The sequence below is a fragment of the Limulus polyphemus genome, unplaced genomic scaffold (assembly GCF_000517525.1).
Source record: "Limulus polyphemus unplaced genomic scaffold, Limulus_polyphemus-2.1.2 Scaffold480, whole genome shotgun sequence".
In the NCBI taxonomy this organism is placed as follows: domain Eukaryota; kingdom Metazoa; phylum Arthropoda; class Merostomata; order Xiphosura; family Limulidae; genus Limulus; species Limulus polyphemus.
In genome coordinates this window covers 5,705-21,452 of record NW_013666090.1, presented here as the reverse complement: position 1 = coordinate 21,452, position 15,748 = coordinate 5,705, and the positions used below count along the sequence as shown (strand labels likewise).

At 33.0% G+C, this 15,748-nt stretch overlaps 1 protein-coding gene across 1 annotated transcript in view; it reads left to right on the top strand.

The window, feature by feature from the left end:
• The window catches only part of LOC106458524 (set1/Ash2 histone methyltransferase complex subunit ASH2-like), a gene marked incomplete at its 3' end in the record, with an annotated part of 93,164 nt that extends 77,947 nt beyond the window's left edge, over positions 1-15,217 (top strand). Inside the window, exons 8-10 of the mRNA XM_022384761.1 lie at positions 5,280-5,364; positions 8,394-8,487; positions 14,998-15,217. Coding sequence (XP_022240469.1) covers positions 5,280-5,364; positions 8,394-8,487; positions 14,998-15,217 — 399 coding nt within the window. The remainder of the gene's footprint in view (positions 1-5,279; positions 5,365-8,393; positions 8,488-14,997) is intronic.
• Positions 15,218-15,748: the final 531 nt, after the last annotated feature.

Below are 15,748 nucleotides of genomic sequence, written 5' to 3'. Positions count from 1 at the left end.
GAGGACCCTGCTGAATGTTTTTTTTTCCCACATGTTTGTAGAAAAGGCACCAGCTTATGTGGGAGCCTACTCATAATACTAGTTCAGATTTGATGCTCAGTTATCCAGTTGGGGTGTGCATGGCCTTTTTTAGACTAATGTTGATTCAGTACGTTGTTCATGGAAGAGGGTCCACTGTCTCCTCGTAATTTTGAACACAGAGTGGTCCCATCCTGGGTCCTTGGTTGAGCACAGTTGTTCCACCTCCTGGGATGTACCTTGCTCATGAAGTTGGGGTGTGAAGATGAGTGTTCATAATTCTAGACTGGATGAGTTTTGTTTCCTTTGGTTGAGTAAGGGATACAAAATCCCGTAATTCCGAACCTTGGGTGTTGCCTTTCTTTTGTCCACTTTCTCATCATGATTCCAATGGCTTGGAATGCATCATTCTTTTGCTACAAGTTTTGACCGACTCATAAGTATATATATATATATATATATATATAAAACGTTTGTGGTCCAATTGCCCTAGCCACCAATGTGGGATATAGGGATCACGACTCCTTAATTCGAACCTCGAGTAGTGGAACCTTGGCTATCTGGTTGGGGCATGACTTATAGTGATGATAACTCATGTAAAATGTTATTCATGATACAGGAATTAAGTTCTGGGTGAAGAGCGTACCTGTTCTGGATATAGTGCAGTTCCCCCCAGTAGGGTGACAATCTATGCAGACTTGTTTCTTTATGGATAATGCCCTCACTGGCCCTTTCACTTTATCAGTGTGGGATTCTAGCTATAAGTGAGAGTGGAAGTAAGTATGTTTCAGAAGTTAACATTTTCCTAAATTGAAATTTTATTTCCAATAATACTTACTTCTGTTCATACTCTCCTGCCCTTTTTTCCAATTGAGAGCTGGTATTAGAGACTGGGATTAAGTTAGTTTTGAAAAAGTGATAACATTATCTTAATGAGGTGCTTATATACTGTACCTGGATAGAGAGTGCATTGGAATAGGTGGAGAGTGTCACGAGATAAATATTGCCAAGGGCAATTTAGTGGGGTATAAAAGACTGGAGCAGTGAGAAAAAATCAGACCAATGCTTAGATGGGCAAAGGAAGACACCCTGGTGGTCATGTAATAGCTATAAGTGTGAGAGGAGGTAAGTGTTATTGGAAATACATTTTCAATTTAGGAAAATTATACCATCCAGGTAAATGGTTTTATGATGCTCTGACATCAAATTTTAGTGTATTATTGTATCCTAGATGCAAATTATTTACATGACCCAACAAAAGCTTTGGTAGAAGAGCAGTTAATACACAGTTTATTTCTTTGTGTGCATGTGTTAGATGTGTCTGGTATTCAGTGTATAGCTTTTTTATGTTTTTATTTTTTGTATGTTCATCTATAAGTTAGTGGAGTTTAGATGCTTTCATAAGTTGAAAAAAGTGGGGAAAGATCGCAGTGAGTTTGCCAGAAAGTTTTAAAAAATGTTTGTGTATTGACCCTGGTTATCCAGCAAACAGAAATGGATGTGTCCATTCCATCTCAAGAGCAAATTGGACCACTGAATAAAGATAATTATAAAAAATATACTTGTAGTTTTTTCACCCATGCATTTATAAAACTACTTTATAGTTGAAATTTATTTCATAAAATAAGTTTTATGTTTAATTTTATACATAAAAATGTAAAAAAATAAAATCCAAATGTTGATCTTTGGTTGATTTCATTGCACTCTGAACATAATATTTCATTCAATACTTCCCAAAGTTGTGCTTATTTCACCTTGTAACTGTAGTACAAATGTAGATTTATCAATTTTAGGCAATCACTGTTTCTCAACTTTGGTTGTAATGGGGTGATGTGATTCCCTATATCTCAGCTTTGAGGAGTCCTAAACACACTAGGAAATCTCTTTTTACTGTTCTTTTCAACTGTATATGCCATTATGGCTTCTACTTCAGTGGATATTTTTGTAGAGATTGGAATAAAGTGGTAAAAGTTAAGCTTTGTGATACATTGCTAGAAGAAAAGATGTTTGTTAACAACTTTACCACAGTTTTAATTTTTTAAGCTCGCAAAAACTTGTTTATAATTTTATATTATGTTGCATCATGATAGGAAAAATTAATATTTTTTCTGGAAGAAGTTGAGAGAGGCTTAGTTAAATCATTTTGTCCTCAAGCATATCATGTTTTTTTGCTGAAAATATTGCATCTTAGGCTGTGTTTACATTAGGCCTTATCAGTTTGCAAGTGCTTGAAAGGGTGAAGAAAATCACTGAAGAAACATACAAGTAAAATACATTTAAATATATAGAAAATGGGTTCAAAGCTTATTACTTATATTAAATGAATGAAATTTTCTTAATAAGAATTTAAAAAGATTCAGCTTGCTTGTTATTTTGGTATGGTAAATAAGTTACTTTAATTGTACACCAGTGATTGTAAACTCAGTGAAACTGTATGGTGTTCTTTGAATCAAAACAAAGATAAAATTTACAGTTTTTCTAATATAAAAACTTTATAGGAAAGTTTTAGAAGAATGTAGGAAGACATAAAAATTAGTAATTAAGTTATAACAAAGGTAACAATTTTTAATTGTTTCTTAAAATAATGTATATCACAGTGAAATCTTTTTGTATTTTCAAAGCTGCAAATTCATACAAATATCAAATATAGATATATTCTGTTAGCAGAAGGTGTGAAATCTGTAGAAAGTTCTTAAGTTTCAAACTATTTCATCTTGTATTTTGTTTTTGCAATGAAATAAAGCAAACCATACAACAGGTACATCAAACTGACTCACCCAGACATTTGAGTTAATATAATTTCCAGACATTTCTGATTAGGCTGGTTCTTGCTTAATATTTTGCTTGCTGAATAGTTAATAAAAAAAATAATAATGGTCTTATTATCATCACAGGTGACTTCATGAAGGAAGGTCTACTTTCAAAAGATGTTTGATTATCAAATTGTCATACTTTATTTACCTACTTTTTATTTTCCTGTGTGCTTTTTCCGTAGCAACACTCTTTTCAGGCTAAATTGTTTTAGTGCATCATTGTGTCTGAGTGACAAATACTGCACATTTTTTCTGACTAATGCTTAAGTACTTGTAGTTTAGATGTCTGTAGTTAGTGTCAGAACTTTTTAAGTATATGTATATGGGTGTTAAGGATTCTTCTACAGTAGGTGTCTGTGACTTGTTAGTGATAAATTCGAACAATAAATGGACAGCATGCACTCCATTTATGTGCAAAATTCTTTACATTATGGAAATCACAGTTGTATCTTGAACACTATACAGTTCTCTTTTTCTTATCAAAAGTCCACTTAGGCTAATTCAGTTGCTTTAGAATCCAGTTGACAAGCCAAACTATTATTTTCTACTTTTATCACAATAGTATCAGTGAATAATTCACTTATGTTGCTTTATGGATTACCACAGTTGTATCCTGAACTTTCAATAATTGTCTTCTTTCTGTCAAAGTCCACACAAGCAGGTTCAGTTTAGAACACCCTTTGACAAGACAAGTTATTCTCCTTGTCCCTATCAAACTGTTAATCTCACCTTAACATATTAATCTTTAAGCCATTCACTCTCATGATGGTTAAATTTATGTTTTTTAACTTTTCTCTGACCAAAGTTCTCTTTCACGGGACTTTACTTTTACTCTCTGTTTCCACTTGTCTGGTCGCAGCTATTTATACATCTATCACTTAGGCCTTCTAGAAATCTCCATAGCCTCAACATCAATGGATTGCAAACACAATGTTTGATAGCCTTGACATCAACGAATTACAAACTATTACAAACAAAATATTTATGTTCTCACATTTGATTTAGAACACCCACTGAGTTCTTTGTTTTCTATTTCAATTTAGTATATTGTCAAATGTTCAATTTTATGTATCTTGTCTCCCAACTGAATGACTTCAAATAATTTAGGTTGGATGTTGATAATGAAATGACCAAATGTCAGTTTAAATACTGTATTTGATTATTTATAGGAGAGACATGAATATGTTTAATGATGTTTAATCAAACAAGAATTTGGTTTATTTGTAAAAATAAAAACAGTCATATCTCTAGTTAATTTCCATTAAACTGTTCCTTCCAACATGTCTTGCTTTCTGTTATTTTAATTTGTTCTGATGAATTATATTGTTATGCCTCATCATATATTTATTTTTTGTATAAGATAGTTAAATATCATTTTAAGGTGGAATAAATAAAGAGACTTATTTCAAGTTGATCAATTAATATTTTATTCAGTAAGATTAAAAATTAGCCAAAGGATAATCACCAACTTTAAAATACTGGCTTACATTATCAGGAAACAGTGAAAACTAAGGCTTTCTAGTCTGATGCCATTATGAGTTTTGCAGAATTATATTATGCATAGCTGTGTTGTGTTTTCTAGGTTGTAAATGCTACTGTGCTTAATTCAGTGGACAACCATTCACTCAGAGTGAATCCAATATTAGCAAGAATTAGTACTTTTGTTTACAATGTAAAGCCACTGACCCTGAGTTCTACTTGTAAATAAACTCTGATAGTAGAAGAATTGTTAGTTTTTTCAGAGCAAAAAATATCTTGCTGTTCTGTGTGAAATAAATCTAAACCAACATTTTTTTTGGGTGTAAACTGCATTGATTACAGAGTGTAGATATGTTTGACTAGTAACTTTATTCAGATTTCCAAAAACTTTTATCAAATTATGAATGAAATTCAATCATCATCATCTAAATTCTTCAAATACTGCTGTAAGTTTATACTTTATTTGTTTTAAAGTTATTTCTTTCATATTATTGACCATAATAGTTTTTAAAAATTTACATATTACAGTTTATTTATTTAGGCCTAACTTAAATCTCTGAAGCTGGCCAAATGTCACGAGATACTTTTGGAATTATAACATAAGTTATTGAACATAGTGAGGGTGTCCAAGTGATGATTCATTTCATTCTGATTATTATAGGTTTTAGTGTTCTTGTGTACCGATTATGACATTAAATACTTCCAGTCAGTTTGTTATGTAGAATTAGCTTCATTAATTTTTAAGTTTAGTTTTGATCTATATAGTTACATAACATATTCATTTACAATACAGTCATGCTGTGTTACAAAACAACATTATTTTACAAGTACACTAAAACAGTGTATTAGAGTATACATTGATTTAAATTAAGTAAATAACAAAAATACTGAACTTTTGTATGGAGGTATTAGAAACTAACCCATATTTTTATCTTCATCATTAGAATTTTATTTCTTTTTGTATTGTAGGACATAAGAAAGATTGCTCCTAGTTATGAAACTCCCATGAAACCTGGACAGTCAAAAAATATGGACCTTTTATCCTCACAGAATGGTAAAAAGCTGTTAATAGTTAATTGAAAGTATTATGTAAATACATTTATTTATAAGTAACCTGTTTAACAATGTGTGTTCCAGTTTAAATCTTGACAGATACTGTAATACAGTATAATGGTATGTATGTATATAGTACATTTTCAACTAACTTGACAAACAGTAATATTTCACCCAAAAGGATAATAAATTTCAAATTTTTACTGGCTTTGAATTTCTATTTTCAAAAATATTTTTTTGTGAAAAAGAGTAGAGAAAATATTTGCAGGCACAACATGTTTGTTAGTATAAATCTTAAACTTTGTAACATATGTTTCCAGAACTTTAAGAATAATATTATCTGCTTGATAAATATATATGCAATGTTCATTATGTACAGCTTACTATATATACAGGATGGCCCAAAAGTATGTGTACAGTTGATAATTGATAATGTATTTAATGTAATTAAAATAAAGTATACAGTTGATAATAATAATTTATTTAACAGCACTTTACACATGAAATGGAATTATGTGAAAGTTATTCCCAAGTTAATCCTGCAGGTGTTCAAATTGAAACCTGTTGCTGTTCATACAATCCTGGAGTCTGCCTGTCACACTTCTGCAAACTTTCTGATACAAGTTTATCTGTCCATCAAGCCCTGTAAATGCATCTGTGATTTACCCTTTCATTTCATGAACATTCCATGACTTCCTACTGTACTTCCCAGAAGAAAAAGTCCATATACATAGTTTAATGTTGTATGCAATTTGATGTATTAAATAATGATGATTGTGTTTTTTTTTAAATTGAAAATGTTTTTCATCAGATTCTAAGAAAACCATTTTATTTATTTTTATTTTTTGCAATTTTAATCAACAAAATAATTGATCTTCATTCAACCTGATATAAAACAATTTTTTAAGTTCACTGCTATTTTCTTTTTTGATTTTTTAACTTACATTTTGAATGCTGGCCATAATTTATAGTCTAAGTACAATTGATTGATTTTTTCTGCATCTTTACAATTTGGGTAATGCCAAAATCCCTTAGTATCTTTCACGTATCAACCGAAGTCATTCTGATTCAAAATTTTGGAAATTGGTTCAGCATTCATTCTCTGATTTTTCATTGGCCTCTGGTTTCTGGCCAGAATTTGATTCAGAGTTTTCTGAAGGTGATAAACCTAACCAATTTGCTGAAGACATTCTGAGCAGATGAAGAATACTATTATGGGCTGCAATATATAAGTTTGATTTGATTGCATGCTTAAAAATACAATTATATTTATTATTTAATACATAAAGATAATTTAAAATGATATTGCTTTATGGTACATACCTTGCATAATTAACAACTACTTGCCATGACAAACAATCCAGTCAAAAATACAGCAACCTGTATGCTGAAAAAGACATGTAACACCCTTTCCCAGCCATCATTAACACTCTTCCATAATCCATTGATGATAATTATTCCAGTTATGTCTATCAATATAATATATGGTCAAATTTTGCATTTATGTTTTGACACAAACTACCAATAACATCAGATGTGTGTATAATTGGTATTGACATATTCTTGTAAGCATGCTGATTGGCTTATGCCAATACTATGCATGCCAAGTTGGGAGGATATGGATAAATAAACATTTAGTGTCTTGGTGATTTGATTGCTTATGTTGAGAGTTTGGAAACCAAGTGTGATGATATTATTTGTGGACTTTGATACAGCAGATGGCTGGATGAGCTGAAAAATTAAGATAACATGAATTTTGCCATAGGGGAAAATAAAACTCGTTTGCATGACTCCTAGTTTAATCGTTGTGTACCTCAAGCAGCTGCAGAATGAAATGAGTATTCAAGCTGTTCCATATGAAAAAATGTTGGTCAAATCACTGGATGCAGAGCTTCTAGATTATAGATTTCTGTGCAATCAAACTGTTGAAATAGGTGCTAAGAAACCATTGTCTTGTACACTAGATGGCTTATGAAAAGCAGCCAAGGAGAAATGGTTTGCTTTTGACTAGACAACCTTTTGACAGAGCATTTTGCAATGGACTGGAAGGCTGGAGAGACTTTGTATGAAAACATAATCCATACTCCATGTAACTTGGATACTGAATAGGATTTATCATGATGGGCAACTCTAATCAAATTGTGGGATTTAACCATCACTCTAAAAAAGCATCCATGGCCCAAAGTTCAAAGCATATTTTTGCAGCTACAAGACAAAAACTAAAATGAATTACATGTATAAAATCCACTCCTACAATATGTAGGTTAACTACGTAGTTAACCTTCTACCAAACAGCCTACAGAGATTGAGTATATTATGTTAAAACAACTTCAGAGCCTCAGCACATCAATGATGTCCATGTCTCCATATCATTCTGATGATCAATAATTTTGAAAAATGTAAGTACATCAGCAAATATCACAATAAACCTGTCCATGGACTTTTGAGTTTATGAACCATTTTCCCTGTAGAAGACCAAACTAATCCATTTATTATGTTTGGGTTTATTTGTAAGTTACTTTGAAATATGATATCTAACTGACTTTAAATGTACAGGATTTTGAGTTTTTATAAAAAAAATCTGTACTTTTTTATATTGTTTTTGAGTTAATTAGCCATTTACAGATTTGGTTAAATTGCAGTAAATCAGACTGCTCTGTAGACAATGTAACCATTTACTCATACATCTTCATTCTATAATAACAACCAAACCAAGCCAGTTATGTAAAGTATATAGGTATTAAATTCTACTGGAAGTACTCATGGCTATCCTCACATCCAGGTTCACAAAAAGTGCAGTTAAATAAATACTTTAAATATTTAACATTTTTCATTAATTATTATGCTATCATGGAGAATAATGGTTTGAGGACTACTAATAATCTATGGAAATTTATAGTAGATAAGAACATTGTATATCAGAAATAATATCTTAAAAATCCCAGATGATTTGAAGAACCAGTAATTTAATTATATTTGTTTTCTGTATTTGTTATCAAGATTGATATTTATACTTTCTTTTGTTTTAAGCTGTAAGTGGTTTTTTTGGTGGAAAAGGAAGAGGTGCCAAAAGAAAGTTTCCTGTGGATGGAATATCTACAGCTAAGGAAAAGAAAGCCAAAAGGTAACTGTAAGAAAATAAAATCCAGTCATAGCTACTGGAAGGTTTCTAGTACTTAAGAACAGTAATGCTTGGAAACACTAGTTGCAATTACTTGATTGTTTTCATGACATGTTTATGAAATTATGATCAATAATTATAATAATAATTTTAATTGATTGATTAGTTTTCGAGATATTAATCGAGTCAATTGCTGCTCATAAAGTTTAAACCACACAGCTCTAGTACTGTAATAATGTAAGTGATTATTACAATCAAATTCTAACAGATTTCTAGCTTGTTAGCAGTATTTAGATTACCTTACAATTGTTTTTAAAAATAAAGAACTGCATCAATTACTAAACCTAACCACACACTAAATTAGCTAGACAGAATATTCACAGATGACATTACTAAAACACAAAACATTACTAGAAAATTACAGTTATTCATAAATTATGCAAGCTCAAACACCCAACAACCAATTAATCGAAATTAGGATAAATCAGTTACCAAGAAAATAATTAACTAATCAAAATTAGTTGTTGTGATTATTATCATTTTTCATTATTCCACCACTTTATTAATTGAAATTACTATTAAATCCATTTTAACAAAAATAATCAACTAAATGAAATTAGAGTTTTTGATTATTTACTGATTTAGGTTATTCTAACTGTCCAAGTAATCAATTATGTTTATTTATTGTTAAGTACAAATCTATATAATGAGTTGGGGTTGGGATTTGAGGGTGTTGCGTTTGACTCTCATTGCCACTAAGATTGCTTACCCTGCCTTTGTTATTGTGCAGCTTTTAAGGCTGTTCGTAATGAGAGAGAAATGCATTAGCTAAAGTTGGACCTATTGAGGAGCCCATCGCAACGCCATCTATTTTAAAGCTGTCTGGCACTGATATTATTTTTTAACTGTTCATTAGAGGGAAGGAAACTGGTTAGTAGCACCTTCCATAAATTTTCTGGCTACATAAGTGTTAAATGAAGTGTATATTTACTTTTTTTACATTAAGTTATGTTTCTAACTTATAGTTGTATAACTGTATTATTTAACGTTGTAAAAGGGGAGGATTTAGGGGAGGAGTTTATGGGTACCATAAAAGCTTTCCTTCCATGATGATAGCTCACCTCTCCACATAGATTAGCTATTTTCTTCATGAATCTGTCCAAGAGGGTCTGACATGGCCAGGTGGTTTGGGCACTCAACTCACAATCTGAGAGTCACGGGTTCGATTCCCCATCCCACCAAACATGCTCACCCTTTCAGCCATGGGGGCATTATAATGTGATGGTCAATCCACTATTTGTTGGTAAAAGAGTAGCCCAAGAGTTGGCGGTGGATGGTGATGACTAGCTGCCTTTTTTCTAATCTTACACTGCTAAATTAGGGACTGCTAGTGCAGATAGCCCTCGTGTAGCTTTGCATGAAATTCAAAAACAAACAAACTGTCCACTAAACTTGAGGCAACTCCCACCTAATTTCACATCTTTTAACATGAACTGTGTTGGTGCATAATGATGTCATCATGCGACAATAACCCCCCCCCCTCCCCAATGCACTTGTACTTGTGGTAATAACTACATTTTTCTCCCTAGCATTGTTTTGAACAGATGTGTTTAAGTTTCTCATCTGAATTCAATTTGTTGAGATTTGCATTGTTAATGAAACTTTGATTTTTGTTTTCTTTGGCTTTTGTTTCAAAAGCTTTAATTTTTATCTTGAATTCTCAAATGATGATGAAATATACTTTGTCATGTGTGAGTGATGTTATTTACACACAAGTCTTATTTAAACTATGGCTTCTGAAGACTTGTTAACTGCGCCTCCTACTCCTGTCATGTCGGCCGAAATTCTTTCCTCTCAGTTGAGAATGATCTAGTGGACTACAACTTTATCATGATTTGCTTGGGGTAGTAGCTTTGGAAATGACATTAACCTTCTTGTCTCTTTCTGGATTTTATTCTCACGTAATTTTTTTCCCTTATCTTTGTCTGTATTCTTTCTTTTTTCTTATTTTTTACTCCATGATCTTCAATTTTTGGGTTTACTTTGTCTTTCCTTCTTTCTTGTTGTTAGGGTTTACACTGTTTCCTTTCTCTTAATAGCTCCTCTTGTACACTCAAATGCCTTGTCTCCCTCACATTTACGACTCTTTTTGTCCTGACTAGTAGACTTTTTCTTTTTTTTTCGATTCCCTGTCCTTGGCATATATTTGACCAACTTGGGGATTGGGCCCTTTACCTTCTATTTCTTCTCTGTTTCCCCAATTTTGCATTTTAGTCTTTTTCTTACTACCCTCCTGTATTCCCTTTCCTACCTCTGCTTTTTGTCTGAGGCACTTAATCATGCTTCATATGGGGTTTCTGTAGACATTCATTCACTTCTCTTTGCTAGCTTAGCCTGTTCCACTTCTTCTGCTCTATCCCTTTTTACTTTGTTCACCTGATGTTTGGTCAGGTTACATTCCTCTTTACTTTACTTCTTTCTCCTCCTTTCCTTCTTGTGTACATAGTATTCATTGTACTCCTTTTCTTTGACCAGATGTCTTCAGTGGTGTTAATTTCTCCCTGATGACACCTATACTGAAGTTATATGGCTTGAGTCCTTATTAATTTCCCAGGTGTTCTTCTATCTTGCCTGGTCTAGATCAGTATATCCCTGAAGTATGATTCATTGCTCTTTTTATAAGTGACTATCAAACACACATGACCTTTTGAGTCAAAATCTCTTCTTCTGTTGTTGGTGTTATTTCTTCTAACAGTCGTTTTTCATTTCTCCACTTTAGTATCTCTTCTCTTTCCTTTTTTCCTCCCTCCAATGCACTCTATGGTGTTTTTCACCTGGTCTGTAGTTGGCCATGGTTGATGGGTCAGACATCTTCCTACATATTGCCCTTGACTCATCCTCTTTATGTTTTCTACATTTCATTCTTCAATTTTATGTCTTCACATTTCCTGCTCTACCTTTTGGCATATTAGTGGTCCATTTTGAATTCAATGGTTTTGTGATGGTCTTCACTTGCCATATTCATGGCTCTGGGCTGATACTCCCCAATTTTTTGACAGTTGACTTCTGTTGGCCCATTCTTGGATGATATCTTGTTCTCACACCTCCCTTCTTTTACTGGAGACTTTTTGGTTGGGAGGGTTTGTCATGAAATCAAAGTCCTTTCTCCTGCCTTTTCAATATTTGTTACCTTTGGGCATTTTCTTCATCTTTTATCTCAGTCGAGTTCAGCTCTCTCCTCTTCATCTGTTAGCTATGGTGTATCTATGCTTCTCATTCTCTTCTTGTGCAAGAGGTTTTTTTTGCATTTGGGAATTCTGGAATCCCTCATTCCTTTGGAGCTTGCATGCATGTGCCTCCTCCATTTACCTTGCAAGTCCATGGGGTCCTTTCTTGGGTTCCATTGTCCTCATTTGTGATCCTCTCTTTGAGGAATTTTCATGGTGACTGGACTGTGCCCGTGCTACTTCTGGCATTCTCTTTCTGATTTTCAAACTGGATCTATCTTCTCTCCTTTCATTGAAGAGCAAACCCAAAGAAAGACCTAGAGTGTAGAGACCACTCCACTAGTAGAATGTGGATTGGCAAGAGAGGCATTCTGCTACCAAGTTCTTACCTCCAAGCAAATGACTATGACAGTTTGTGTAAGAAACGACCATGGAAAAGACTGGGTGGAACATAACCAAGTGATCTACCAGTAGGAGTAGGAATGGGAACATGCCTGACAAACAGCAAGAAGATTGAACATGTTGATGCATCCAAATGCCATAAATCAAGCACTTTTCCAGAGATATGTCTCAATAAGGGCATGCCCCTCATAGGCACCCTTCTGAACGACACGCCTCTTCTCTTCTGGTTTCCTGTACTCTCAATCAGGCCTGGTCCCACCTCTTTTTATATGCCTACTCCACTCATTGTCTTCTCCATCGAATCCTCACCTTTATATGGGACTCCTTTTCGGGTCCTCTTGTTGGCATCTCTTTGACAAAATCACCCTTGGTCCACTTAGCATTTCTCTTTTCAATATCCCCTCTCTCATGCTTTACCCTCATGCATACCTTTTTCATCAAGGGATATCTTCCCCCCATTTTCATGTGTGGGATTTGCTTGATCCATTGCCCACCAGAACACAATTTCCAATTATGTGGCATTCTTCTTGTCACATTCCTATTGCTCTTCCACTGTGTTTTTCTATCACTGACAATGGATGGTCGTTTGTCCATTGGTCCATCTGCCACTCCTTGCCATCATACATCAGCCTATTTACCTGGCTCTACATCCACGGTTTGTTGGTCTCTGCCTTTACTAGTTGTTGGATGGCTTTTTGCCTTTCCCAGTACTACAAGGTGCTTCTTCCCCTGTTCTCTCCACTCTGTTCTGCTCCTTCATTTTTCTCTGTCCTCTTCACCTGACTCCCATACCTAACTAAGGCCTTAGTGGGGTTTGCACAGTCTTGCACATTCACTTGGAGTCATTAGATTCTTGCTTTTTGTACTATCTTTCTGTCCAAAATTATTTCCTCTTCCTTCTCACCTTTGGTTACTGTCTTTCAGATGTCTATGCTATAGATGCTTCTCATCCCCTCTTCTATTGCACTTGAATATTCCTCTCCCTGGACTGATCTTTCCTTCCTCAGAGTTGTACTACTTTAGAAGATAACCTTATTTTCTCTCCTATCTCCCTTCCTTCTGTCTCACCTTTCTTATTGTTTGGACCCAGATTGGCTCCTGTGTTCTATTTTGGCTGTTTGGTGTTCCTTGTCATGGATCTTTTCCCTTCAGTGTCCCTACCATCTCTGTCCCCACCCTGGTACCACTCCTTTTCCAGAGACCTCCTACCTCTCTCTTTCTATCCTTACTGGTTGTCTGTCGACTCAAATGGTTTAGGACTATATATTCAACATTGTTTATTCCAAAATACTATATTATTATAGTAGAAGTCTCTTCTCTCTTATAAAAAATACTGACATTTTTTTTGAGTAACATAGATAACATAGATTAACTAAAAAAGTTAAATGGTATCATACCATCATTCTAAAACATTATTACAGCTAGTGTGCAGAAGTTAACATTGTTGTTACTAGTTAACATGATAAGTCTATATCATCTGAATAGACTTTCTAGTTTTATTCTTATCTATTCCCTAATGATTTTCAAATTTTGTAAGATTATATTATAACTGTCAAAAGTTTTATTTTACAGAATGAAGTAATATTATTCAAATTTTTATGTTGTTTGACTTTAAATTAAGGCTACTTCAAGAATATCCAAAAAATACTAGGTTTTTACTTTTGCTAATGCCCATTTTTCTAAGAAATAAAATGATTTATAATTACTTGTTTCTTCTGGTTGGTTACAAAGTCATAGTTATAACAATTAAGGCTCCTGACATTGTCATAAACAAGATTATAAAAATTTAAAACAAACTGAATTGTCAGGAATAAAAAGTCTGGAAAAGTGTACACTCTATTGTTGCAACAGATGAAAGATAAATGAATAAGTCATTGTTTCTAAATTTTAAACAGTGCAACTGTGTTGGAATTATAGTACATTTTCTTGTATAAAGCTTAGGATTAAAGTAACTTAATTACAAATTATTTTACCTGAATTCTGAAGAATGGGTTTCCTAGGGCTTTTCATATTTTTTTTCACCACTTGATAAATTTTTAAGACTCAAATTTTAAAGTTTTATATGCCAATTTTAAGTATATTTCAACAGTTTTAACTCAAAATGGTTAAGATCGACACATAGATTGGCACAGTGGTATGTCGGCGGACTTACAACGCTAGAAACAGGGTTTCAATACCCGTGGTGGGCAGAGCACAGATAGCCCATTGTGTAGCTTTGTGCTTAATTCCAAACAAAGGAAAAAAGTTTACATTTATATTTCTTCACAGCTTCAAAGAGTTTTTCATGTAACAAAATAACCTAATAACTTTATTTTTGCTAAGAACCTCTCACTCCTTGAAAATATATTATCTGTTTCTTGATTTTGAAATGTTTTCTTGTGTAGCTTTGTGCTTAATAACAAAAACGTTTCCTTTAGTTTTTGTACAGGCCTTGTTATGTTGCCACATCAAGTGGTATGATTATTTACTAATGAAATACAGCTTTGAAAATAGTGATAAAAAATGTAAACGTGTTTGGGTAGAGCAATATTTAGACTATCATGTAATAGTAAATGTATAGGTTTAAGAGTTTGTTTTGTAGTTTCTGTAAATATTTCTTTTAGTTCCATTTGTTTGTGAATTATGAAGGTATTTATGTGTTAAATTATATCTGTTTCAGAGCAACATAAATTTTCTTCAATTTGTTTTGTATTATGGATTACTCTTAAAAAGAATAGGATTATTAGAGTAGGTAATGTTGATAGAACCTGAATGTGTATAGACTAAAATACATTAATCCAGTTATTCTCTGGAATTGGTAATGAAAGTGAGCAATAAAATGTATGTAAATTTTTTAATATGAAAGTTATTTTTAAATGTAACTTTATATGACTTATTATTTCAGTGACTTGGTTATACCCAAACTCCCTCCTCATGGTTTTCCTTTGGAACACCCCTTCAATAACGATGGCTTCCGCTACATTCTAGCTGAACCAGACCCTCATGCTCCATGTCGACAAGAGTTTGAAGAGAGTGAAGACTGGGCAGGAAAACCCATTCCATGTTGGTTATACCGGACTTTGGTTTCTTCTAATGTATTCCTAGCTATGCATGACCGAGGTGAGGTATTATGTTTTTTTGTGTAATTGTATCTATCATACCTTTTTATTGTTAGGGCATGCATAATAATGGGTGGTATTTTTGGCCAGAGTGATTTAGTAACATGTAGTTATGTGAATGTAAAATATATATATATGTGATATATATATATATAAAGTTGATAATTCTTTTCTTTCTTCTCAAAGAAAGGGATTGGACACAAATATGCTATATAATCATTATAATCTGGGAACTGAAAAATATGGAGATTAATGCAAAGCAATGTTAAAGACCAGAAAAAACTATCAGTTCAAACCTGGAAAATGTGCATTCAAACAGTTAATGGTATTTTAGTATAATATACACTACAATGTTATTATTTTCTTAGATAATTGAGACTGCTTAAAGTATTATATCATAAACTTTTTATTGTGATGTAAACTATTAGTGTGATATTAAGTAATCTTAAAGTTAGATATTGTATGAGCCTGAAATATTTACATTTATTTCCACATAAATAATAAAACAAAACCATATTTACACTACCATTAAGAAGA